At 41.4% G+C, this 25,143-nt stretch overlaps 1 protein-coding gene across 5 annotated transcripts in view; it reads left to right on the forward strand.

The window, feature by feature from the left end:
* The first annotated feature begins 1,505 nt into the window (after nt 1-1,505).
* LOC124128477 (WASH complex subunit 4-like) overlaps nt 1,506-25,143 on the forward strand; it is a 158,583-nt gene continuing 134,945 nt past the window's right edge. For 4 of the 5 annotated variants that reach the window (XR_007221664.1, XM_048397150.1, XM_048397152.1 and 1 more), the window contains exons 1-7: nt 1,637-1,771; nt 2,841-2,980; nt 3,805-3,970; nt 5,565-5,632; nt 7,678-7,760; nt 8,456-8,498; nt 16,331-16,434. Coding sequence is in view for 4 of the 5 variants with exons in the window: in XM_048397150.1 (XP_048253107.1) it covers nt 1,708-1,771; nt 2,841-2,980; nt 3,805-3,970; nt 5,565-5,632; nt 7,678-7,760; nt 8,456-8,498; nt 16,331-16,434 (668 nt within the window). In the remaining variant the exon portion in view is untranslated. Of the gene's footprint in view, nt 1,530-1,636; nt 1,772-2,840; nt 2,981-3,804; nt 3,971-5,564; nt 5,633-7,677; nt 7,761-8,455; nt 8,499-16,330; nt 16,435-25,143 lie in introns of those variants that run through there. The other variant, XM_048397149.1, reaches the window with a different exon arrangement.

Below are 25,143 nucleotides of genomic sequence, written 5' to 3' on the forward strand. Positions count from 1 at the left end.
AGTCCCTACTTGACCTTTGATATTTGCATCCCTATCCGAATATGACCCCAACGGATACGTTTTTATCCGTTGGCTTTATCCTGCCGAGAAACCTACCCATTGTATGATAAATATATAGTATTCTGCATATGTATTTGTTTATTATGCAGATTTGCCAGTGGCAACGTTTGCCGTGTACGCATTGTTACTGGTATTACCAGTACAGGTTTCACCTATCTGGTATGTAATCAGATATTGTATAAATATTCTATCTTTCATGATTTTTAATTCTTACCAAAGTTACATACAGTATGTTCGTTATCACTTTATTATCAGATTAATATATTTTGTATCTGTGCATTGATGCATTGATGCATTGATGTATTGTGTAAAGTAAGTTCTATTTATTTAATGAAAGTGATATCTCTATTTTAGAAATTCAAAGAGTAACAGATTGTATATATTTAATAGATTCTATGTTATACTGCTTCTGTTGTACTTGCTTATACTTTGCTTATGTTGTACTTGCTTAAACCTTGCTTATGTTGTAATTGCTTATACTTTGCTTATGTTGTACTTGCTTATACTTTGCTTATGTTGTACTTGCTTATACTTTGCTTATGTTGTACTTGCTTATACTTTGCTTATGATGTACTTGCTTATACTTTGCTTATGTTGTACTTGCTTATACTTTGCTTATGATGTACTTGCTTATACTTTGCTTATGTTGTACTTGCTTATACTTTGCTTATGATGTACTTGCTTATACTTTGCTTATGTTGTACTTGCTTATACTTTGCTCATGTTGTACTTGCTTATACTTTGCTTATGTTGTACTTGCTTATACTTTGCTTATGTTGTACTTGCTTATACTTTGCTTATGTTGTACTTGCTTATACTTTGCTTATGTTGTACTTTCATTGTTTCAGGCTGAAGTAAGTATATGTACGTACATGCGTACCTAGCATATTAATAAACGTCATCAACCTCACCCCAACAGCTGTTTGTGATTATTTGGACTAATAGTACTCCACTACAGCCAATACAAGCACGGTTACAATAAGAGTATCGTCCATTGTACGACCATCAATATGTGAATTAGAATCAACCCTGATTGCCAGAAACGTGGTAACCTCAGGTGACTCAGGTCACTCCAGTTTTCATAATTGAACAGACGTTTTAGCTCTAGATCTACCCGTCTTTAGCGCTGGCTTGCGAAGTATTTCTTCTTTATACTTTCAGTGTTTGTTATACATGTGAGGAAAGTGGGGATGTAAGGAACACTGTTTGAGCAACTGCACGTCATAAAGCGCTGGTGTTGTTTCTTTGACACAGGTTGACAACCAACTCAAAACTCGACTCGCACCATCCCGCTTCAATCAACATCTTCGCTAAGTCCGTAGACCTATAACATAATATTAAGTCATGGACGCGTTGCTTGTTGAATTCTCCGGTGTAGGCCCGGTTAAATACGCCTGGTTCGGATTTTAAGGGTTGATCACGTGACAAAACATCACATGATACTTATTCCACTTCCGGTTTGTGAAAAGGCGAGTAGTTTGACATGTTACAGACTCTTATACACCCGTACATGTAAATGCACATTTGACATTTCAGTAATGTGATGCATATAACGGTCACATACTTGTCTTTTCAGATCCTGCAGCCCAGAGTAGCAATTTTTTTATTTAGCGACACGAGGAGTTAGAAGGAGGCGTGCCGGCGAAAATGGCAGCCCCTGGAACAACTACAGCCGACTGGGAGTTTGACAAATTTGATGATGGATCTTTAAGTAAGGACAATGACACTATTAGTAACCAGGTGGCAAACTTTGACCCTTGTATAACAGGCCGGGATGTCAAAGATCTTTTCTAAGGAGATTTCAGTTGAAAACGGCAGAATTATTGTTGCGATGTATGAAAGTTGGTGAATGCGAGGGTTGTCTTCTCTTTCTATGGATGGATTGTTCAACTCGTGATTCTTATGCAGAATATGCCCCAACACATCCACAAGCCAATTTTTGATGAGAGCAAGAAGGATCTAAGTCTCTCCAACATCGCCTGTGACGTCACTGGACTGTCAGTGAAATTCAATCAACTCTGAGGTCATTTTGGAATTGACAGAAATGGTGTTTGAATTATTTTGTTTTAGTGTGTGACCTGGCAAGTTGAGTATTTGTTGACCCTGACACTGCAACTTGTCATTATCAGTAAGATCACTGCATAACGTGTCTGGTTCAGATTTTGTATTAGGCCTACTTGCAATTACAGTTGAGGATCGAAACTCACCTTGCCAGCTTCAAACTAAGCTGGGCTGATGAGTTTATCCAATTTGCCAACACTTCACAAGGGGCACTATCATTAATAATTAGTGCTTGTTTATCAAGTGATCACCTCCTGATTGTTTACCTTGATGCACATATGTGATAGCCATTGTCCCCCGCCTAACTTAAAACTTGATAAAAATTTACAACCCAAAGGGTCATTAAGGGTTGTATGATTGTCAGGGGTACCTAATGGTAGAAAAAGTCTGCCTGATCAGAAAAGGGACCCAAGGGCTAAGGATATAGTTTGGGGGAACCTACCCTAACACAATTGACCCTTAGGGTTGAAGAGGCATGCAAGATCTGTGACGCAAGGGCCAATTAGTGTTCGAGGCTTCACTTGTTAAACTGCAGTGCTGACGTGTGTTTTAATAAATTTTAAAAAATTGTTTTTCTCCGATGTGGTTGTACTTCTACTCTTATATATACATTTTAACCAAATTAACATTTCAACCTTTCACAAGAGGCTCTTATTATTCTAAACCTCCTAAACCTTGCTGCAGTTTCCTATCATATTTACCTGCGTGTATCTTTTCAGAAATAGTTGGAGAACTACAGCTGAAGAAATATGGTAATTTTCTTGAGGACTATGCGTCACAGCTAAAGGATATTGAAGATGCTTTGGACGACTCAATAGGTGATTCCTGGGACATGACACTTGACCCTATAGCTCTCCAGGTATGGTATATACACATACTTGTGTATGGGATCATCTCTCCTCATGTCAGAGTAGTTCAAGCAAGAAATGTTGCAATAACAATATCCTAGACAAGATGAAAATGACTGGATAAGCTACAAGGTTATCACTGATCATGATTTAACCACACACCTAAGCCAGAGTCCAGTAACCTTTTGACTGTAAACTTAACATGCTTCAATGAGAATAGTCCTTATCTTATTGCTTGAATCTATACTAACAGAAATTCCATCCAATTCCAACCACAAACAGGGAGATTGGTAGAAATTGTGTGTAGAGCTGATTACTATTTCCAGCTTAGTTTACTACGAGAAAATACACACAGTAATCTTAATCCTTGCATATAAGACAATGTCTAGCGGGACGGGAAATGCAATTTAAATGGTAAATCACTGTGTCTAGTAATGTATTATCACAAATTTAGGATTTTTATTGACCAAGATTGTTCTCACCCATTTGTTTACCTGAATTCACTGAATTAGTAGTTTTTTACTGCGTGCGATTCCCGACTAATCTTATACATTATGTAAGAGTTTTTTTGCCTTAAAAGAATTTTTGTAGAGGAGGCAGCTAACTAAGGATTCAGATATCCAAACATTTGGACAATATTTGAGAAAATGCAAGTGTCCGGATAAGTTAGGTTCGACTGTACTTAAAATATTACTTAAGAGGCAGGTTGTAGACTGAGTTGGGCACAGCTTACAGATACCAGGGTTACAGATGTTGTGTAGATAAGTACTTCCAAAGGTGCACTCTTTATTGATCATTTGAACTTCCGTCGTCACACTGGTTCATGTGTTTTCAGTTTCTGCCGTACGAACAAACCAGCTTGCTTCAGCTGATTAGAACAGACAACAAGATCTTCAACAAGATCATCACAGTTCTAGCTTCCTTGTGTTCTGAAATGGACACCTTGAAACACGAAGCAGAGACCAAGTTCTTTAATGCCTTGTTGTTCTATGGGGAAGGAGGTGAGAACTAGCATGACCATTCAACGGTGGATATATCCATTCTGTTGTCATATATACCTTGTCACCATTAGCTTCTGTTTATTCATTTGAGTCCAGTTCAAATGACACGATGCTAATAATAGCTGTCCAATCAAAATACACTGGGGTGAGAGAGAGATTCTGTGGGAAGTTGCTGATGGAGGAACAGGGATGTTGATGCTATGTCCTAAACAATGCTAGACAGCAGGGTATTTATCATGAAAGAATACACTGGATAATACACTTGAGGAGGTGATGACATGCAGTATACTTGATGTGTCGCGTTGTGACTAATCCAAACTTGAACAGAGTTGACAGATTTCTTGCGCAACCTTATTATGAGATAATTGTTGGGATCAGTGATTGACATTAATTGAAAATAGATACTAGCCAAAATGTGTAGTGAATAGAATCTAGTAGCGAATATCTGCAGTGAATAGAAGCTACTAGCCCATATGTCAAGTGAATAGAATCTACTAGCCAATATTTGCAGTGAATAGAATCTACAAGCCAATATCTGCAGTGAAGAGAATCTACTAGCCAATATCTGCAGTGAATAGAATCTACTAGCCAATATCTGCAGTGAATAGAAGCTACTAGCCCATATGTCAAGTGAATAGAAGCTACTAGCCCATATGTCAAGTGAATAGAATCTACTAGCCAATATGTGCAGTGAATAGAATCTACTAGCAATATCTGCAGTGAATAGAATCTACTAGCCAATATCTGCAGTGAATAGAATCTACTAGCCAATATCTGCAATGAATAGAATATACTAGCCAATATCTGCAGTGAATAGAAGCTACTAGCCCATATGTCAAGTGAATAGAATCTACTAGCCAATATGTGCAGTGAATAGAATCTACTAGCCAATATCTGCAGTGAATAGAATCGACTAGCCAATATCTGCAGTGAATAGAAGCTACTAGCTCATATGTGCAGTGAATAGAAGCAACTAGCCCATATGTCAAGTGAATAAAATCTACCAGCCAATATCTGCAGTGAATAGAATCTACTAGCCAATATCTGCAGTGAATAGAATCTACTAACCAATATCTGCAGTGAATAGAATCTACTAGCCAATATCTGCAGTGAATAGAATCTACTAGCCAATATGTGCAGTGAATAGAATCTACTAGCCAATATCTGCAGTGAATAGAATCTACGAGCCAATATGTGCAGTGAATAGAATCTACGAGCCAATATGTGCAGTGAATAGAATCTACGAGCCATATGTCAAGTGAATAGAAGCTACTAGCCAATATGTGCAGTGAATAGAATCTACGAGCCAATATCTGCTGTGAATAGAATCTACTAGCCAATACGCGCAGTGAATAGAATCTACTAGCCAATACGTGCAGTGAATAGAATCTACTAGCCAGTATGCGCAGTGAATAGAATCTACTTGCCAATATGTGTAGTGAATAGAGTAACAGTAATTTTCAGGGACGTAGTTTGTCCCAATGTCTTTTCTAAACGTCTCGTAGAAACATAAGAGTTGTAGGATAATATTTTATAGTGTCCGTGTGCTTGACCAGCATGTTTGTAGAGCTGTGGACATTGTTGTAACTTGCAGAACCTGAGACAGGCCTAGAAGATGGAGATGCGCAGGTGCAGATGGGGAAGGTCATCCCATTGCTTCAGGTAGAGTTGCTCGTTGTTTTGATGTACAATACAGACTACCACCGCATCACATTGAGTGGTGCATCTGAAATCTGTCAAAGTTCCATTATTGCAGTAATAATGGTGAGAATTGGTCTTCAGCAACCCATGTCATGTTGATGGGTATGAGTCAATTGTCCTTCTTTACCTATTTGAGTGAGTCTATGGACTCTTTTCTCAGTGAGATGACTGGGTTTTCCTCACAAAATGTTGTATATGCAGTATCGAGATACGTGTGACGGTATGGTATCTTGGCTTCTGTATCGAGATACGTATCATATCATGTGATACCTGTATTGTGACATCCCTATAGATTCCTGGATTGTGTGGTCCATATTCCTGGATTGTGTGGTCCAGACTCCTGGATTGTGTGGTCCATACTCCTGGATTGTGTGGTCCAGACTCCTGGATTGTGTGGTCCATACTCCTGGATTGTGTGGTCCAGATTCCTGGATTGTGTGGTCCAGACTCCTGGATTGTGTGGTCCATACTCCTAGATTGTGTGGTCCAGATTCCTGGATTGTGTGGTCCATATTCCTGGATTGTGTGGTCCAGATTCCTGGATTGTGTGGTCCATACTCCTAGATTGTGTGGTCCATACTCCTGGATTGTGTGGTCCAGAGTCCTGGATTGTGTGGTCCAGATTCCTGGATTGTGTGGTCCAGAGTCCTGGATTGTGTTGTCCAGATTCCTGGATTGTGTGGTCCAGATTCCTGGATTGTGTGGTCCATACTCCTAGATTGTGTGGTCCAGACTCCTGGATTGTGTGGTCCATACTCCTAGATTGTGTGGTCAAGATTCCTGGATTGTGTGGTCCATAGTCCTGGATTGTGTGGTCCATAGTCCTGGATTGTGTGGTCCATACTCCTGGATTGTGTGGTCCATACTCCTGGATTGTGTGGTCCATAGTCCTGGATTGTGTGGTCCAGACTCCTTGATTGTGTGGTCCATACTCCTAGATTGTTTGGTCCAGATTCCTGGATTGTGTGGTCCAGATTCCTGGATTGTGTGGTCCAGATTCCTGGATTGTGTGGTCCATACTCCTAGATTGTGTGGTCCAGACTCCTGGATTGTGTGGTCCATACTCCTAGATTGTGTGGTCCAGATTCCTGGATTGTGTGGTCCATAGTCCTGGATTGTGTGGTCCATAGTCCTGGATTATGTGGTCCATACTCCTGGATTGTGTGGTCCATACTCCTGGATTGTGTGGTCCATAGTCCTGGATTGTGTGGTCCAGACTCCTTGATTGTGTGGTCCATACTCCTAGATTGTGTGGTCCAGATTCCTGGATTGTGTGGTCCATAGTCCTGGATTGTGTGGTCCATACTCCTGGATTGTGTGGTCCATACTCCTGGATTGTGTGGTCCATAGTCCTGGATTGTGTGGTCCAGATTCCTGGATTGTGTGGTCCAGATTCCTGGATTGTGTGGTCCATAGTCCTGGATTGTGTGGTCCATACTCCTGGATTGTGTGGTCCAGATTCCTGGATTGTGTGGTCCAGATTCCTGGATTGTGTGGTCCATAGTCCTGGATTGTGTGGTCCATACTCCTGGATTGTGTCATCCAGACCACGCCATTGGGATATGATGACATGCATCATCCAAGTCAGCAAGCCTGAACACCTGATCCCGTTAGTCGCCAGTTATGCAAGCAAAGCCGCCTTTTGCGGCAAGCATGGGTTGCTGAAGACCTATTGTAGCCCAGATCATCAAGGGGGGGGGGGGGGGGGGGGGGGGAGGAGGGAGGTACAAGCATGGGTTGACCTATTCTAGCCTGAATCTTCATAGGTTTCATGTATGGACACAAATTGTCCATGTATGTGACGGTTACATGTAACACCAGGTTGATTTGTACAATCTCTGCCTTTATGTACAAGAGTACAAGCCAATGTAATCTGATTGTATTTGAAGATGAAATATTTCTTTCCACTTCAGCTGTCAACTTGGTCAAGTTGATTGAGTTGTGGCCCATGTTGTTCTGACTGAGGCTGGAGTAGGTTTGTAACGTGTTTGTTCATGTCACTGCAGGAGCTGCACTGTTTTGTAACACGTTCGTATGAAGTCGTCAAGAATGTGGTCCAGCAGTTTGCCAGCCTCTACAGCAATACCAGGTGATACACACGACCTCACATAGCCATACTCATAGTGTTAGTGAGATCAGGCCCCTAGTCTGTAGCAAAGGACAGTATACATTACCAATTCCTATTGGGATAACACTTTCTGAGTGAAGTACAAATTCTCATACTTACCATGCTTACGGGACACAACCCCAAAAAGTACAAGAATCTGTACTTTACTCAGAAAGTGTTATCCCAAATATAACATTTGTTACAATATCACCATTTGTTCCCAATTTACCTGCTAAAGGCACTTAGTTTAGAATCTTAGATAAATCTGTGCTAGTTTGCCTGGTCCAAGATCAATTAAAACAACTCTTGGGTTCTATTCCGAGGCATAACTCTCAAACTAATGAATATTGTGAATGAAACTATAAATGAGCAATTACCACGTGGTCTACTATTGTCCTTTCATATTTTTAATTTTTTAAATTTAAAATTTCTTTTTAATTTCCTGTATTTCAATGGAAATAATTTGGAAAGTATCTCATCTGCTTGCACAATACAATATATGATACAAGCTGCTGTGACAAGTTCAATAGTGTTTTCTGCCATGAAGAGTTAACATGGCATCAAGTTTAATGCTGCTTCATTAATGCATTAGTTACAATCTGTACATCTGTCAGGATTGGGTCCAGTGTTAATGTACTATCGGTTTCTGTAGTCAATACATCCCTTGTTTCTTACAGGAGTGGGCCCAAACTGATAGATGTGACTGATGTCCACTTTCAGGTAAATGGGGAAAGAATACTAGTCATTGAGCCATTGATGGACAGGTAAATAAGGAAAGAATACTAATCATTGAGCCATTGATTGACAGGTAAATAAGGAAAGAATACTAGTCATTGAGCCATTGATTGACAGGTAAATAAGGAAAGAATACTAGTCATTGAGCCATTGATTGACAGGTAAATAAGGAAAGAATACTAGTCATTGAGCCATTGATTGACAGGTAAATAAGGAAAGAATACTAGTCATTGAGCCATTGATTGACAGGTAAATGAGGATGAAATACTAGTCATTGGGCCATTGATTGACAGGTAAATGAGGAAAGGCTACTAGTCATTGAGCCATTGATTGACAGGAAAATAAGGAAAGAATACTAGTCATTGAGCCATTGACTGACAGGAAAATAAGGAAAGAATACTAGTCATTGAGCCATTGATTTACAGGTAAATGAGGAAAGGATACTATTCATTGAGCCATTGACTGACAGGTAAATAAGGAAAGAATACTAGTCATTGAGCCATTGATTTACAGGTAAATGAGGAAAGGATACTAGTCATTGAGCCATTGATTTACAGGTAAATAAGGAAAGAATACTAGTCATTGAGCCATTGACTGACAGGTAAATAAGGAAAGAATACTAGTCATTGAGCCATTGATTGACAGCTAAATGAGGATGAAATACTAGTCATTGAGCCATTGACTGACAGGTAAATAAGGAAAGAATACTAGTCATTGAGCCATTGATTGACAGGTAAATGAGGAAAGGATACTAGTCATTGAGCCATTGATTGACAGGTAAATAAGGAAAGAATACTAGTCATTGAGCCATTGATTGACAGGTAAATGAGGATGAAATACTAGTCATTGAGCCATTGATTGACATGTAAATAAGGAAAGAATACTAGTCATTGAGCCATTGATTGACAGGTAAATAAGGAAAGAATACTAGTCATTGAGCCACTGATTGACAGGTAAATGAGGAAAGGATACTAGTCATTGAGCCATTGACTGACAGGTAAATAAGGAAAGAATACTAGTCATTGAGCCATTGATTGACAGGTAAATAAGGAAAGAATACTAGTCATTGAGCCATTGATTGACGGGTAAATGAGGATGAAATACTAGTCATTGAGCCATTGATTGACAGGTAAATAAGGAAAGAATGCTAGTCATTGAGCCATTGATTGACAGGTAAATAAGGAAAGAATGCTACTAGATGTGTGTGTTGTGTTTGCCCTACTTATGTATGTGGTGTACTGCAGGTTTATTTGCCCTACTGATGTATGTGGTGTACTGCAGGTTTATTTGCCCTACTGATGTATGTGGTCTCCTGCAGGTTTATTTGCCCTACTGATGTATGTGGTCTCCTGCAGGTTGTGTTTGCCCTACTGATGTATGTGGTGTACTGTAGGTTGTGTTTGCCCTACTGATGTATGTGGTCTCCTGCAGGTTGTGTTTGCCCTACTGATGTATGTGGTCTGCTGTAGGTTGTGTTTGCCCTACTGATGTATGTGGTGTACTGTAGGTTGTGTTTGCCCTACTGATGTATGTGGTCTCCTGTAGGTTGTGTTTGCCCTACTGATGTATGTGGTGTGCTGTAGGTTGTGTTTGCCCTACTGATGTATGTGGTGTACTGTAGGTTGTGTTTGTCCTACTGATGTATGTGGTCTCCTGCAGGTTGTGTTTGCCCTACTGATGTATGTGGTGTACTGTAGGTTGTGTTTGCCCTACTGATTTATGTGGTGTACTGTAGGTTGTGTTTGCCCTACAGATGTATGTGGTGTGCTGTAGGTTGTGTTTGCCGTACTGATGTATGTGGTGTGCTGTAGGTTGTGTTTGCCCTACTGATGTATGTGGTGTGCTGTAGGTTGTGTTTGCCCTACAGATGTATGTGGTGTGCTGTAGGTTGTGTTTGCCCTACTGATGTATGTGGTGTACTGTAGGTTGTGTTTGTCCGAATGATGTATGTGGTGTACTGCAGGTTGTGTTTGCCCTACAGATGTATGTGGTCTCCTGCAGGTTGTGTTTGCCCTACTAATGTATGTGGTGTACTGTAGGTTGTGTTTGCCCTACTGATGTATGTGGTCTCCTGTAGGTTGTGTTTGCCCTACTGATGTATGTGGTGTGCTGTAGGTTGTGTTTGCCTTACTGATGTATTTGGTGTACTGTAGGTTGTGTTTGTCCTACTGATGTATGTGGTCTCCTGTAGGTTGTGTTTGCCCTACTGATGTATCTGGTGTACTGTAGGTTGTGTTTGCCCTACTGATTTATGTGGTGTACTGTAGGTTGTGTTTGCCCTACAGATGTATGTGGTGTGCTGTAGGTTGTGTTTGCCCTACTGATGTATGTGGTGTGCTGCAGGTTGTGTTTGCCCTACTGATGTATGTGGTGTACTGTAGGTTGTGTTTGTCCTACTGATGTATGTGGTCTCCTGTAGGTTGTGTTTGCCCTACTGATGTATGTGGTGTGCTGTAGGTTGTGTTTGCCGTACTGATGTATGTGGTCTCCTGCAGGTTGTGTTTGCCCTACTGATGTATGTGGTCTCATGTAGGTTGTGTTTGCCCTACTGATATATGTGGTCATCTGTAGGTTGTGTTTGCCCTACTGATTTATGTGGTCTCCTGCAGGTTGTGTTTGCCCTACTGATGTATGTGGTGTACTGTAGGTTGTGTTTGCCCTACTGATGTATGTGGTCAACTGCAGGTTGTGTTTGCCCTACAGATGTATGTGGTCTCCTGTAGGTTGTGTTTGCCCTAATGATGTATGTGGTCTCCTGTAGGTTGTGTTTCCCCTACTGATGTATGTGGTGTACTGTAGGTTGTGTTTGCCCTAATGATGTATGTGGTCTCCTGTAGGTTGTGTTTGCCCTACTGATGTATGTGGTCTCCTGTAGGTTGTGTTTGCCCTACTGATGTATGTGGTCTCCTGTAGGTTGTGTTTGCCGTACTGATGTATGTGGTCTCCTGTAGGTTGTGTTTGCCCTACTGATGTATGTGGTGTACTGTAGGTTGTGTTTGCCCTACTGATGTATGTGGTCTCCTGCAGGTTGTGTTAGCCCTACTGATGTATGTGGTCTCCTGCAGGTTGTGTTTGCCCTACTGATGTATGTGGTGTTCTGTAGGTTGTGTTTGCCCTACTGATGTATGTGGTCTCCTGTAGGTTGTGTTTGCCCTACTGATGTTTGTGGTCTCCTGTAGGTTGTGTTTGCCCTACTGATGTGTGTGGTCTCCTGTAGGTTGTGTTTGCCCTACTGATGTATGTGGTGTACTGTAGGTTGTGTTTCCCTACTGATGTATGTGGTCTCCTGCAGGTTGTGTTTGCCCTACTGATGTATGTGGTGTACTGTAGGTTGTGTTTGCCCTACAGATGTATGTGGTCTCCTGTAGGTTGTGTTTGCCCTACAGATGTATGTGGTGTACTGTAGGTTGTGTTTGCCCTACTGATGTATGTGGTCTCCTGTAGGTTGTGATTGCCCTACTGATGTATGTGGTCTCCTGCAGGTTGTGTTTGCCCTACTGATGTATGTGGTCTCCTGCAGGTTGTGTTTGCCCTACTGATGTGTGTGGTCTCCTGCAGGTTGTGTTTGCCCTACTGATGTGTGTGGTGTACTGTAGGTTGTGTTTCCCCTACTGATGTATGTGGTCTCCTGTAGGTTGTGTTTGCCCTACTGATGTATGTGGTCTCCTGTATGTTGTGTTTCCCCTACTGATGTATGTGGTCTCCTGTAGGTTGTGTTTGCCCTAATGATGTATGTGGTCTCCTGTAGGTTGTGTTTGCCCTACTGATGTATGTGGTCTCCTGTAGGTTGTGTTTGCCCTACTGATGTATGTGGTCTCCTGTAGGTTGTGTTTGCCGTACTGATGTATGTGGTCTCCTGTAGGTTGTGTTTGCCCTACTGATGTATGTGGTGTACTGTAGGTTGTGTTTGCCCTACTGATGTATGTGGTCTCCTGCAGGTTGTGTTTGCCCTACTGATGTATGTGGTGTACTGTAGGTTGTGTTTGCCCTACTGATGTATGTGGTCTCCTGTAGGTTGTGTTTGCCCTACTGATTTTTGTGGTCTCCTGTAGGTTGTGTTTGCCCTACTGATGTGTGTGGTCTCCTGTAGGTTGTGTTTGCCCTACTGATGTATGTGGTGTACTGTAGGTTGTGTTTGCCCTACTGATGTATGTGGTCTCCTGCAGGTTGTGTTTGCCCTACTGATGTATGTGGTGTACTGTAGGTTGTGTTTGCCCTACAGATGTATGTGGTCTCCTGTAGGTTGTGTTTGCCCTACTGATGTATGTGGTGTACTGTAGGTTGTGTTTGCCCTACTGATGTATGTGGTCTCCTGTAGGTTGTGATTGCCCTACTGATGTATGTGGTCTCCTGCAGGTTGTGTTTGCCCTACTGATGTATGTGGTCTCCTGCAGGTTGTGTTTGCCCTACTGATGTGTGTGGTCTCCTGTAGGTTGTGTTTTTTCCCCTACTGATGTATGTGGTCTCATGTAGGTTGTGTTTGCCCTACTGATATATGTGGTCATCTGTAGGTTGTGTTTGCCCTACTGATGTATGTGGTCTCCTGCAGGTTGTGTTTGTCCTACAGATGTATGTGGTGTACTGTAGGTTGTGTTTGCCCTACTGATGTATGTGTTCAACTGTAGGTTGTGTTTGCCCTACAGATGTATGTGGTCTCCTGTAGGTTGTGTTTGCCCTAATGATGTATGTGGTCTCCTGTAGGTTGTGTTTGCCCTACTGATGTATGTGATCTCCTGTAGGTTGTGTTTGCCCTACTGATGTATGTGGTCTCCTGTAGGTTGTGATTGCCATACTGATGTATGTGGTCTCCTGCAGGTTGTGTTTGCCCTACTGATGTATGTCGTCTCCTGTAGGTTGTGATTGCCCTACTGATGTATGTGGTCTCCTGTAGGTTGTGTTTGGCCTACTGATGTATGTGGTCTCCTGTAGGTTGTGTTTGCCCTACTGATGTATGTGGTGTACTGTAGGTTGTGTTTCCCCTACTGATGTATGTGGTGTACTGTAGGTAGTGTTTGCCCTACAGATGTATGTGGTGTACTGTAGGTTGTGTTTGCCCTACAGATGTATGTGGTCAACTGCAGGTTGTGTTTGCCCTACAGATGTATGTGGTCTCCTGTAGGTTGTGTTTGCCCTAATGATGTATGTGGTCTCCTGTAGGTTGTGTTTGCCCTAATGATGTATGTGGTGTACTGTAGGTTGTGTTTGCCCTACTGATGTATGTGGTCTCCTGTAGGTTTTGTTTGCCCTACTGATGTATGTGGTGTACTGTAGGTTGTGTTTGCCCTACTGATGTATGTGGTCTCCTGTAGGTTGTGTTTGCCCTACTGATGTATGTGGTGTACTGTAGGTTGTGTTTGCCCTACTGATGTATGTGGTCTCCTGTATGTTGTGATTGCCCTACTGATGTATGTGGTCTCCTGTAGGTTGTGTTTGGCCTACTGATGTATGTGGTCTCCTGTAGGTTGTGTTTGCCGTACTGATGTATGTGGTGTACTGTAGGTTGTGTTTCCCCTACTGATGTATGTGGTCTCCTGTAGGTTGTGTTTGCCCTACTGATGTATGTGGTCTCCTGTAGGTTGTGTTTGCCCTACTGATGTATGTGGTGTACTGTAGGTTGTGTTTGCCCTACTGATGTATGTGGTCTCCTGTAGGTTGTGTTTGCCCTACTGTTGTATGTGGTCTCCTGTAGGTTGTGTTTGCCGTACTGATGTATGTGGTCTGCTGTAGGTTGTGTTTGCCCTACAGATGTATGTGGTCTCCTGTAGGTTGTGTTTGCCGTACTGATGTATGTGGTCTCCTGTAGGTTGTGTTTGCCCTACTGATGTATGTGGTGTACTGTAGGTTGTGTTTGCCCTACTGATGTATGTGGTCTCCTGCAGGTTGTGTTTGCCCTACTGATGTATGTGGTGTACTGTAGGTTGTGTTTGCCCTACTGATGTATGTGGTCTCCTGTAGGTTGTGTTTGCCCTACTGATGTATGTGGTCTCCTGTAGGTTGTGTTTGCCCTACTGATGTGTGTGGTCTCCTGTAGGTTGTGTTTGCCCTACTGATGTATGTGGTGTACTGTAGGTTGTGTTTGCCCTACTGATGTATGTGGTCTCCTGTAGGTTGTGTTTGCCCTACTGATGTATGTGGTGTACTGTAGGTTGTGTTTGCCCTACTGATGTGTGTGGTCTCCTGTAGGTTGTGTTTGCCCTACTGATGTGTTTGGTCTCCTGTAGGTTGTGTTTGCCCTACTGATGTATGTGGTGTACTGTAGGTTGTGTTTGCCCTACTGATGTATGTGGTCTCCTGTAGGTTGTGTTTGCCCTACTGATGTATGTGGTGTACTGTAGGTTGTGTTTGCCCTACTGATGTATGTGGTCTCCTGTATGTTGTGATTGCCCTACTGATGTATGTGGTCTCCTGTAGGTTGTGTTTGCCCTACTGATGTATGTGGTCTCCTGTAGGTTGTGTTTGCCGTACTGATGTATGTGGTGTACTGTAGGTTGTGTTTCCCCTACTGATGTATGTGGTCTCCTGTAGGTTGTGTTTGCCCTACTGATGTATGTGGTCTCCTGTAGGTTGTGTTTGCCCTACTGATGTATGTGGTGTACTGTAGGTTGTGTTTGCCCTACAGATGTATGTGGTCTCCTGTAGGTTGTGTTTGCCCTACTGATGTATGTGGTGTACTGTAGGTTGTGTTTGCCCTACTGATGTATGTGGTGTACTGTAGGTTGTGTTTGCCCTACTGATGTATATGGTCTCCTGTATGTTGTGATTGCCCTACTGATGTATGTGGTGTACTGTAGGTTGTGTTTGCCCTACTGATGTATGTGGTCTCCTGCAGGTTGTGTTTGCCCTACTGATGTATGTGGTGTACTGTAGGTTGTGTTTGCCCTACTGATGTATGTGGTGTACTGTAGGTTGTGTTTGCCCTACTGATGTGTGTGGTCTCCTGTAGGTTGTGTTTGCCCTACTGATGTATGTGGTGTACTGTAGGTTGTGTTTGCCCTACTGATGTATGTGGTCTCCTGTAGGTTGTGTTTGCCCTACTGATGTATGTGGTGTACTGTAGGTTGTGTTTGCCCTACTGATGTGTGTGGTCTCCTGTAGGTTGTGTTTGCCCTACTGATGTGTGTGGTCTCCTGTAGGTTGTGTTTGCCCTACTGATGTATGTGGTGTACTGTAGGTTGTGTTTGCCCTACTGATGTATGTGGTCTCCTGTAGGTTGTGTTTGCCCTACTGATGTATGTGGTGTACTGTAGGTTGTGTTTGCCCTACTGATGTATGTGGTCTCCTGTATGTTGTGATTGCCCTACTGATGTATGTGGTCTCCTGTAGGTTGTGTTTGCCCTACTGATGTATGTGGTCTCCTGTAGGTTGTGTTTGCCGTACTGATGTATGTGGTGTACTGTAGGTTGTGTTTCCCCTACTGATGTATGTGGTCTCCTGTAGGTTGTGTTTGCCCTACTGATGTATGTGGTCTCATGTAGGTTGTGTTTGCCCTACTGATGTATGTGGTGTACTGTAGGTTGTGTTTGCCCTACAGATGTATGTGGTGTACTGTAGGTTGTGTTTGCCCTACTGATGTATGTGGTGTACTGTAGGTTGTGTTTGCCCTACTGATGTATGTGGTGTACTGTAGGTTGTGTTTGCCCTACTGATGTATGTGGTGTACTGTAGGTTGTGTTTGCCCTACTGATGTATATGGTCTCCTGTATGTTGTGATTGCCCTACTGATGTATGTGGTCTCCTGTAGGTTGTGTTTGCCCTACTGATGTATGTGATCTCCTGTAGGTTGTGTTTGCCCTACAGATGTATGTGGTCTCCTGTAGGTTGTGTTTGCCCACCTGGCTGACATGCTGGGCATCCTCATCACGCTGGATGAGATCATCGAGAACCATGCAAGTCTCAAGGATCACTGGACACTCTACAAGAGGTGAGTTGTGTTGGTGCTGGCTTCACCGTGCCTGCAGCATTCACTGATATATACAAGGAACTAGGAACACTTTTCTCCTGCCAAGTTGAATTAATTGTTGATATTTAGGGCTCCAAGCCGAAAGGCTGTAGAGCCCTATTGTAATCGTTCGATTTATTATTATTTATTATTATTATTAGGGCTCCCTGCCATCTTGGCAAGAGCCCTATTGTAATTGCTAAGTTTATTATTATTATTATTATTATTATTCCGCCGATTTTTGTTCCAATCCTACCTCCAAAACTGCTGACCAGAATCTCTTCAAAATTTCCACAAAGATAGCTTAGCTACTGAAGCAGATACCACAAAAATCCCAAGACTCTAGACTCAAAGACTAAGGGCAGATAACTCAAAACAACTTTAAAAATCGCGATTTCAACAGCTAATATCTCCTCCACGAAAGCTCCAAAGACATCCAAAATTCTTGAACTGGTGCGCAATCAGATGGCCAACAAATTCTCTACACATCCAATGTAGCGAAATTGCTTCGTTTGGCCTCCAGGTCGGATAAAGTGTTTTTTCACTGTTTTTAACAGATTTCTCAGTACTTGACTCCCAAAATCTCCTCAGCTGAAACTACCAGCTCGAAAGCTTCCAAACTCTCCACACTTTCGCTCCAAGTACCATACTAACAACTTCGCAAAAAGTATACGTATGTGATATGTTGTCCTGATAGCCCTTGTCCTTGCGATTCCAGAACACCAAACGGTTTGTCTGTAGCTCAACGGACAACGGAGCTACAGCTTTTTGAAAATGGCACTCTTTGGCCCAGGTCCATAAACTTGCCAAATAGCACAACTCTAAATACCCGTAGCTGAACTCTAAATACCCGTAACTCCGAAAGTACTCGTCCGATTTCGACCAGATTTGGTATATGTATATTCAGTGGGGATGTCTGCTACCACGACCAATTGTAGCGACATAGGAAATAAGACGACGGGGAGAGAAATTATGCATAATTTATGTATAACAACATCTTTCAGCATCTTGCTCCTAACCAGATCATTCTATAACTGGCAGACTAGGCAATCTTTAGTATTTACATGTGCAATTCGATATTGAAATGCAGTCACAAATCACAAATCCTACCTACATCAAACTCTTATTTCACATGTTCTGAAAATGTCATTTAGTGGGGGTGACATGAGTATTTTACGAACACTTCAAACATTTTTAAAAGTAAAAGACACTGAAAGAAGCAGCAGTAACATGACAAATAAGTCCCGTTCACTGCACTTCAATCGACAGCAATACTCGTGCATACGATTCCGTTCTCTTGGCGCTATACGCTACATTATTGTCGGTATAGGTTTATTTATATAACAAACTACAGTCTGTAGTACGTGAGCTTTGTGTATAGTTTTAGGCTATTGACCACAGAAATCAATTATCAGGGTCAAATGAGATACAGTGTTAAAACAGCTGATGGACAACGCAAGTAGAAACGGACTATAGAAATACATTTACGTTTGCGCTCGTACGTTCAACGGTTCTGTATAGAAACTTGGAGTAAATATCAACATCGCATGTTTTGTTATGTGAAAGCTCATATCTGCATCAATTGGCGCGAATTCACAATACACATTGTCAACAGACTTAAGCAAAGAACTGCGCATACATGTGTATTGGCCTCACAGCGTGCCAGCGTACCTCAGTCCCATGCGGCTGGGTCGGTCGGTCGGTCGGTCGGTCGGTTGCATATTGGAACGTGATCCACGTGCACGGGAATGGTATGGTGAGACAGCTATAGCGGGGTCGTCCGAGAGCCGCGTGTGGTGTGCTTCAGTCAAAACATGACCTACATCCCGCCCAAAGTGTTGCCTCCTTCATAAATGCTGTTCAGACTATGGGATTTACGGTAGGTTTGTGATTGAAAGTTTGATATCGCTGAACTCTCCGATTAATGTACTATCTTTTAAACGTACTTGTCATAATTTTCTTACTACCACAGACAGGTTCACTTCATGTTTCGACGATAGCAATTTCTATAGTCTGTTTCATTATGGATTTTCTTCACGCTGTTTTCAGTAGTCTCTGCTAGCAGAAAGCACGCATTTTGTACGTTTGTGATTGAAAGTTTAATATCGCTGAACTCTCCGTTTAATTTACTGGTACTTGTCTTAATTGTATTACCACAATTTCAAATAATAACAAGGGGCGGTCGGGTAGCCTAGTGGTTAAAGCGTCCGCTCGTCACGTCGAAGACCCGGGTTCGATTCCCGACATGGGTACAATGTGTGAAGCCCATTTCTGGTGTCCCCCGCCGTGATATTGCTGGAATATTGCTAAAAGCGGCGTAAAACCATACTCACTCACTCACTCAAATAATAACAGACCATTTATATGTTCACTTCGTTTCAATAGTAGCGACTTCTAGTCTGTTTCTGTATAGATTCTCTTCACGCTGTTTGTAATACATTCTGCCAGTGGAAAGTGCACAGTTTCCCGTACTTGTACACTAGATCCATTCAGTTGCTCCCTGTCTAAAAGGATCGTTGTACAACATGTTTGGTATTCTTCTTATAAAATGCCTTATTTTCCTTGGAACGGATTTCCGCACTATCAAATTAGCTTTTAATAATACGAACCTGTTCATTTTTGATAATTCCATTTTTTCCTGAAAGATCCCAGATATAATGCCAACTTTAAGGAGTATTATTTACCCAAATCATTATGGTTTAGAAACCAGTCCCTTTCTCAAACTACTTAAGTGCATTGATCTCCATTGTGTTTACAGCTAATCTTCTTTTAAACTTTGATCACAAACGCTTGGAAGACTTGTTGTTTTCTTAGCTGATTGGTTGAATTGCTTCAACAAGGAGATGACAAGAGGTGACCGACATGTGTTGTTACTGCTAGATAATGTCCCAAGCCATCTCATCCCTGAGCACGGGTCAAATTACAAGATCCATTTCCTGCATATTACAATAACAAGTCACCAACACCTCTGCATGCTGGTATCTTCCATACTTAACAGGTACAGGGCCAAAATGGGATTTTTTTTCTTGGTCAAAACGGACAGGTGAAATATCCTATTGATAATCCAGATCATATTATAGTCGTACACAGTATAGCATATATCCTTCAGCATATCCGAATGCTTTTATATAACAACAGGAGAAAATGCCTAAAGTAATAAATTAGTTTAATTAAGAACTCAGTTTCAATGGTTTTTAGTACTCTGTATAACCAAAGTGCAATTTTACAAAAGTACATCTATGAATAGAACAGGATCCGCTTCCACAATTCTTAGCAAGCGGGAGCCCGACATCGCTGCTTGCAGCTATATTTATTATTATTATTATTCCGCTGTATTTTGTTCCAATCCGAACTCCAAAACTACTGCTCAGAATCTCTTGAAATTTTGCAGCAAGATAGCTTAGCTACTGAAGTGATGCCCACAAAAATCTCAAGACTCTAGACTCAAGGACTAAGGGCAGATAACTCAAAACAACTTTAAAAATCGCAATTTCAACAGCTAATATCTCCGCCACGAAAGCTCCAAAGACTTCCAAAATTCTTGAACAGGTGCGGAATCAGATGCCCAACAAATTCTCTACTAATCCAATGTAGCGAAATTGCTTCGTTTGGCCTCCAGATCGGATTAAGTGTTTTTGCACTGTTTTTAGCAGATTTCTCAGTACTTGACTCCCAAAATCTGCTCAGCTCAAACTACCAGCTCAAAAGCTTCCAAACTCTCCAGACTTTGGCTCCAAGTACCATACTAACAACTTCAAAGAAAAAATTCTGAGATATGTCTTCAATGGCCGCCATATTGACTGCAACTTCCGGCTGAAAGTTATTTTCAAACTTTTTTAGGACATCTTTAGCAAGCTCTAGCATTGGGAACTTATCAGGTAAGGCACTTGAACAACTTCTGATGAGTCTTGCTTTGGTTGCTGAACAAGATCTATTCTTGCTCTTATGTCAAAAGTCACGTGATGTGGCGGCCATATTGGATTTTGCTAGCCTCTCATATTTTTACTTTGCAAACTACGTAGCTGCTAAAGTTCTTGATAGAAAGTGCTACAAATTACCACAATGCACCAGCATCAGACGCTGAACATTTCCTGTTCTTAGCTGTTTGTCAAAAGTTGCGTCATTTAGCGTCCATATTGGATTAAAGACCGTGAAAATGCCAAAAGTGATAAAAACGGCACAAAATAGCATATATCTCCGCCAAAATTGCTCCAATAGCTACCATATTTTGCATGTGACACCGTCATAAGATAGCGATCATTTTCGATCCAGGCCTAAAAATGGATATTTCCAGCCGTTTGGCCGCCATCTTGGATTTAAGGTTTTTGTCGTCAGGTTGCCATGGAAACCAACTTTGACAACGGAATGCAGTGATATTCACAGCACTATTAGATACAGAACATGGGAAGATGTCTGCAAAGTTTCAGCTTTGTAAGTTAGATAGTTCGTGAGAAAATGACAAAACAGAGTTTTGGTGGACAGACGCGCGGACGGACGGCGGACATGCATATCATCAAAATTTACCTATACATATGTTAGAACTGGTCGGGGTAATGCATAATTAATACCCACTTCCATGATACATGCAATAACAGTCGCGTGAGAGCTCGCCCCAAAAAGTACATTTTCGTTTAACGGACCACCTAAATGACCTTGACCCCGTGACCTTGGTGAATTTGAATTTTTTTAAATGGTTTTAGTCCAGCTACCCGATCCCGGGGTCAAAAGTGCCAAAATCGCAAAAAAAAAAAAATCTTATTAGGGCTCCCTGCCATCTTGGCAAGAGCCCTATTGTTATTGTTAGATTTATTTATTATTATTATTATTATTATTATTCCGCTGTATTTTGTTCCAATCCGAACTCCAAAACTACTGCTCAGAATCTCTTGAAATTTTGCAGCAAGATAGCTTAGCTACTGAAGTGATGCCCACAAAAATCTCAAGACTCTAGACTCAAGGACTAAGGGCAGATAACTCAAAACAACTTTAAAAATCGCAATTTCAACAGCTAATATCTCCGCCACGAAAGCTCCAAAGACTTCCAAAATTCTTGAACAGGTGCGGAATCAGATGCCCAACAAATTCTCTACTAATCCAATGTAGCGAAATTGCTTCGTTTGGCCTCCAGATCGGATTAAGTGTTTTTGCACTGTTTTTAGCAGATTTCTCAGTACTTGACTCCCAAAATCTGCTCAGCTCAAACTACCAGCTCAAAAGCTTCCAAACTCTCCAGACTTTGGCTCCAAGTACCATACTAACAACTTCAAAGAAAATATACGTATGTGATATGTTGACCTGATAGCTCTTGTTCTGGCGATTCCAGAACACCTAACCGTTTGACTATAGCTCAACGGACAACGGAGCTAAAGCATTTTGAAAATGGCACTCTTTGGCCCAGGTCCATAAACTTGCCAAATAGCTGAACTCTAAATACCCGTAACTCCGAAACTACTCGTCCGATTTCGACCAGATTTTGTATATGTATATTGAGTGGGGATGTCTGTTATCACGACCAATTGTAGCGACATAGGAAATAAGACGACGGGGAGAGAAATTATGCATAATTTATGTATAACAACATCTTTCAGCATCTTGCTCCTAACCAGATCATTCTATAACTGGCAGACTAGGCAATCTTTAGTATTTACATGTGCAATTCGATATTGAAATGCAGTCACAAATCACAAATCCTACCTACATCAAACTCTTATTTCACATGTTCTGAAAATGTCATTTAGTGGGGGTGACATGAGTATTTTACGAACTCTTCAAACATTTTTTAAAGTAAAAGACACTGAAAGAAGCAGCAGTAACATGACAAATAAGTCCCGTTCACTGCACTTCAATCGACAGCAATACTCGTGCATACGATTCCGTTCTCTTGGCGCTATACGCTACATTATTGTCGGTATAGGTTTATTTATATAACAAACTACAGTCTGTAGTACGTGAGCTTTGTGTATAGTTTTAGGCTATTGACCACAGAAATCAGTTATCAGGGTCAAATGAGATACAGTGTTAAAACAGCTGATGGACAACGCAAGTAGAAACGGACTATAGAAATACATTTACGTTTGCGCTCGTACCTTCAACGGTTCTGTATAGAAACTTGGAGTAAATATCAACATCGCATGTTTTGTTATGTGAAAGCTCATATCTGCATCAATTGGCGCGAATTCACAATACACATTGTCAACAGACTTAAGCAAAGAACTGCGCATACATGTGTATTGGCCTCACAGCGTGCCAGCGTACCTCAGTCCCATGCGGCTGGGTCGGTCGGTCGGTCGGTCGGTTGCATATTGGAACGTGATCCACGTGCACGGGAATGGTATGGTGAGACAGCTATAGCGGGGTCGTCCGAGAGCCGCGTGTGGGGTGCTTCAGTCAAAACATGACCTACATCCCGCCCGAAGTGTTGCCTCCTTCATAAATGCTGTTCAGACTGTGGGATTTACGGTAGGTTTGTGATTGAAAGTTTGATATCGCTGAACTCTCCGATTAATGTACTATCTTTTAAACGTACTTGTCATAATTTTCTTACTACAACAGACAGGTTCACTTCATGTTTCGACGATAGCGATTTCTATAGTCTGTTTCATTATGGATTTTCTTCACGCTGTTTTCAGTAGTCTCTGCTAGCAGAAAGCACGCATTTTGTACGTTTGTGATTTAATATCGCTGAACTCTCCGTTTAATTTACTGGTACTTGTCATAATTGTATTACCGCAACTTCCAAGTACAGTAACCGACGGGTTATATGTTAACTTCATGTTTCGATAGCAGCGATTTCTATAGTCTGTTTCATTATGGATTTTCTTCACGCTGTTTTCAGTAGTCTCTGCCAGCAGAAAGCACGCATTTTGTACGTTTGTGATTGAAAGTTTAATATCGCTGAACTCTCCGTTTAATTTACTTGTACTTGTCTTAATTGTATTACCACAATTTCAAATAATAACAGACCATTTATATGTTCACTTCGTTTCAATAGTAGCGACTTCTAGTCTGTTTCTGTATAGATTCTCTTCACGCTGTTTGTAATACATTCTGCCAGTGGAAAGTGCACAGTTTCCCGTACTTGTACACTAGATCCATTCAGTTGCTCCCTGTCTAAAAGGATCGTTGTACAACATGTTTGGTATTCTTCTTATAAAATGCCTTATTTTCCTTGGAACGGATTTCCGCACTATCAAATTAGCTTTTAATAATACGAACCTGTTCATTTTTGATAATTCCATTTTTTCCTGAAAGATCCCAGATATAATGCCAACTTTAAGGAGTATTATTTACCCAAATCATTATGGTTTAGAAACCAGTCCCTTTCTCAAACTACTTAAGTGCATTGATCTCCATTGTGTTTACAGCTAATCTTCTTTTAAACTTTGATCACAAACGCTTGGAAGACTTGTTGTTTTCTTAGCTGATTGGTTGAATTGCTTCAACAAGGAGATGACAAGAGGTGACCGACATGTGTTGTTACTGCTAGATAATGTCCCAAGCCATCTCATCCCTGAGCACGGGTCAAATTACAAGATCCATTTCCTGCATATTACAATAACAAGTCACCAACACCTCTGCATGCTGGTATCTTCCATACTTAACAGGTACAGGGCCAAAATGGGATTTTTTTTCTTGGTCAAAACGGACAGGTGAAATATCCTATTGATAATCCAGATCATATTATAGTCGTACACAGTATAGCACATATCCTTCAGCATATCCGAATGCTTTTATATAACAACAGGAGAAAATGCCTAAAGTAATAAATTAGTTTAATTAAGAACTCAGTTTCAATGGTTTTTAGTACTTTGTATAACCAAAGTGCAATTTTGCAAAAGTACTTCTATGAATAGAACAGGATCCGCTTCTACAATTCCTAACCAGCGGGAGCCCGACATCGCTGCTTGCAGCTATATTTATTATTATTATTATTATTTATTATTCCGCCGTTTTTTGTTCCAGAGATAGCAGTTTAACCACTGGCTCGATTTTGTTCAAATTTTGTGTGTGTGTGCAGGGTGTTAGGTACCAAATACCACAAAAATTCCAAGGCCGTAGGCCCTATGGCCAAGGGCAGATAACTGAAAAACAAGTATTTTTTGAAGATATATTTCGCCTTATTGCTCCGCAACCGCTTGTCCGATTACTTTCAAACTTTACACATGTCTGCTGCTTCGGGTGCTGAACATTTTCTGTTCTTTGATCTGTGTCATTGGTCACGTGCTTTGGCAGCCATATTGGATTCAAAGTTTTTACAGGGTTTTTGGGGTACCTGTCTTCAAATCCTATCTCCTCTGAATCCACTGCATGAAATGCATCCAAACCTTCTGAGTACTGTCTCCATACATATCACATCAAACTCTGTTAGCCGATTTTGGATATCTTTTTTAGTTGCTGCCATATTGGATTGAAGGTTTTCACAGGGTTTTTTGGGTACCTGTCTTCAAATACTATCTCCTCTGAATCCACTGCATGAAATGCTTTCAAACTTTCTGAGAATTGTCTCCACACATAACACACCAAACTCTGTTAGCCGTTTTTGGATATCTGTCTTAGTGACGGCTCTGTTTGATTTTGATTTTGATGATTTCTTTCACCGAATTTTTCCTTTATATAAAGATCACATCTTGTAAGGTTCTCCACAGAAACTAATGAAAGTTTACATGAAGTTAGTGTGCCATATGTACCTCA

This window comes from Haliotis rufescens, unplaced genomic scaffold (assembly GCF_023055435.1).
Source record: "Haliotis rufescens isolate VD_foot unplaced genomic scaffold, xgHalRufe1.0.p SCAF_16, whole genome shotgun sequence".
Lineage (NCBI taxonomy): Eukaryota > Metazoa > Mollusca > Gastropoda > Lepetellida > Haliotidae > Haliotis > Haliotis rufescens.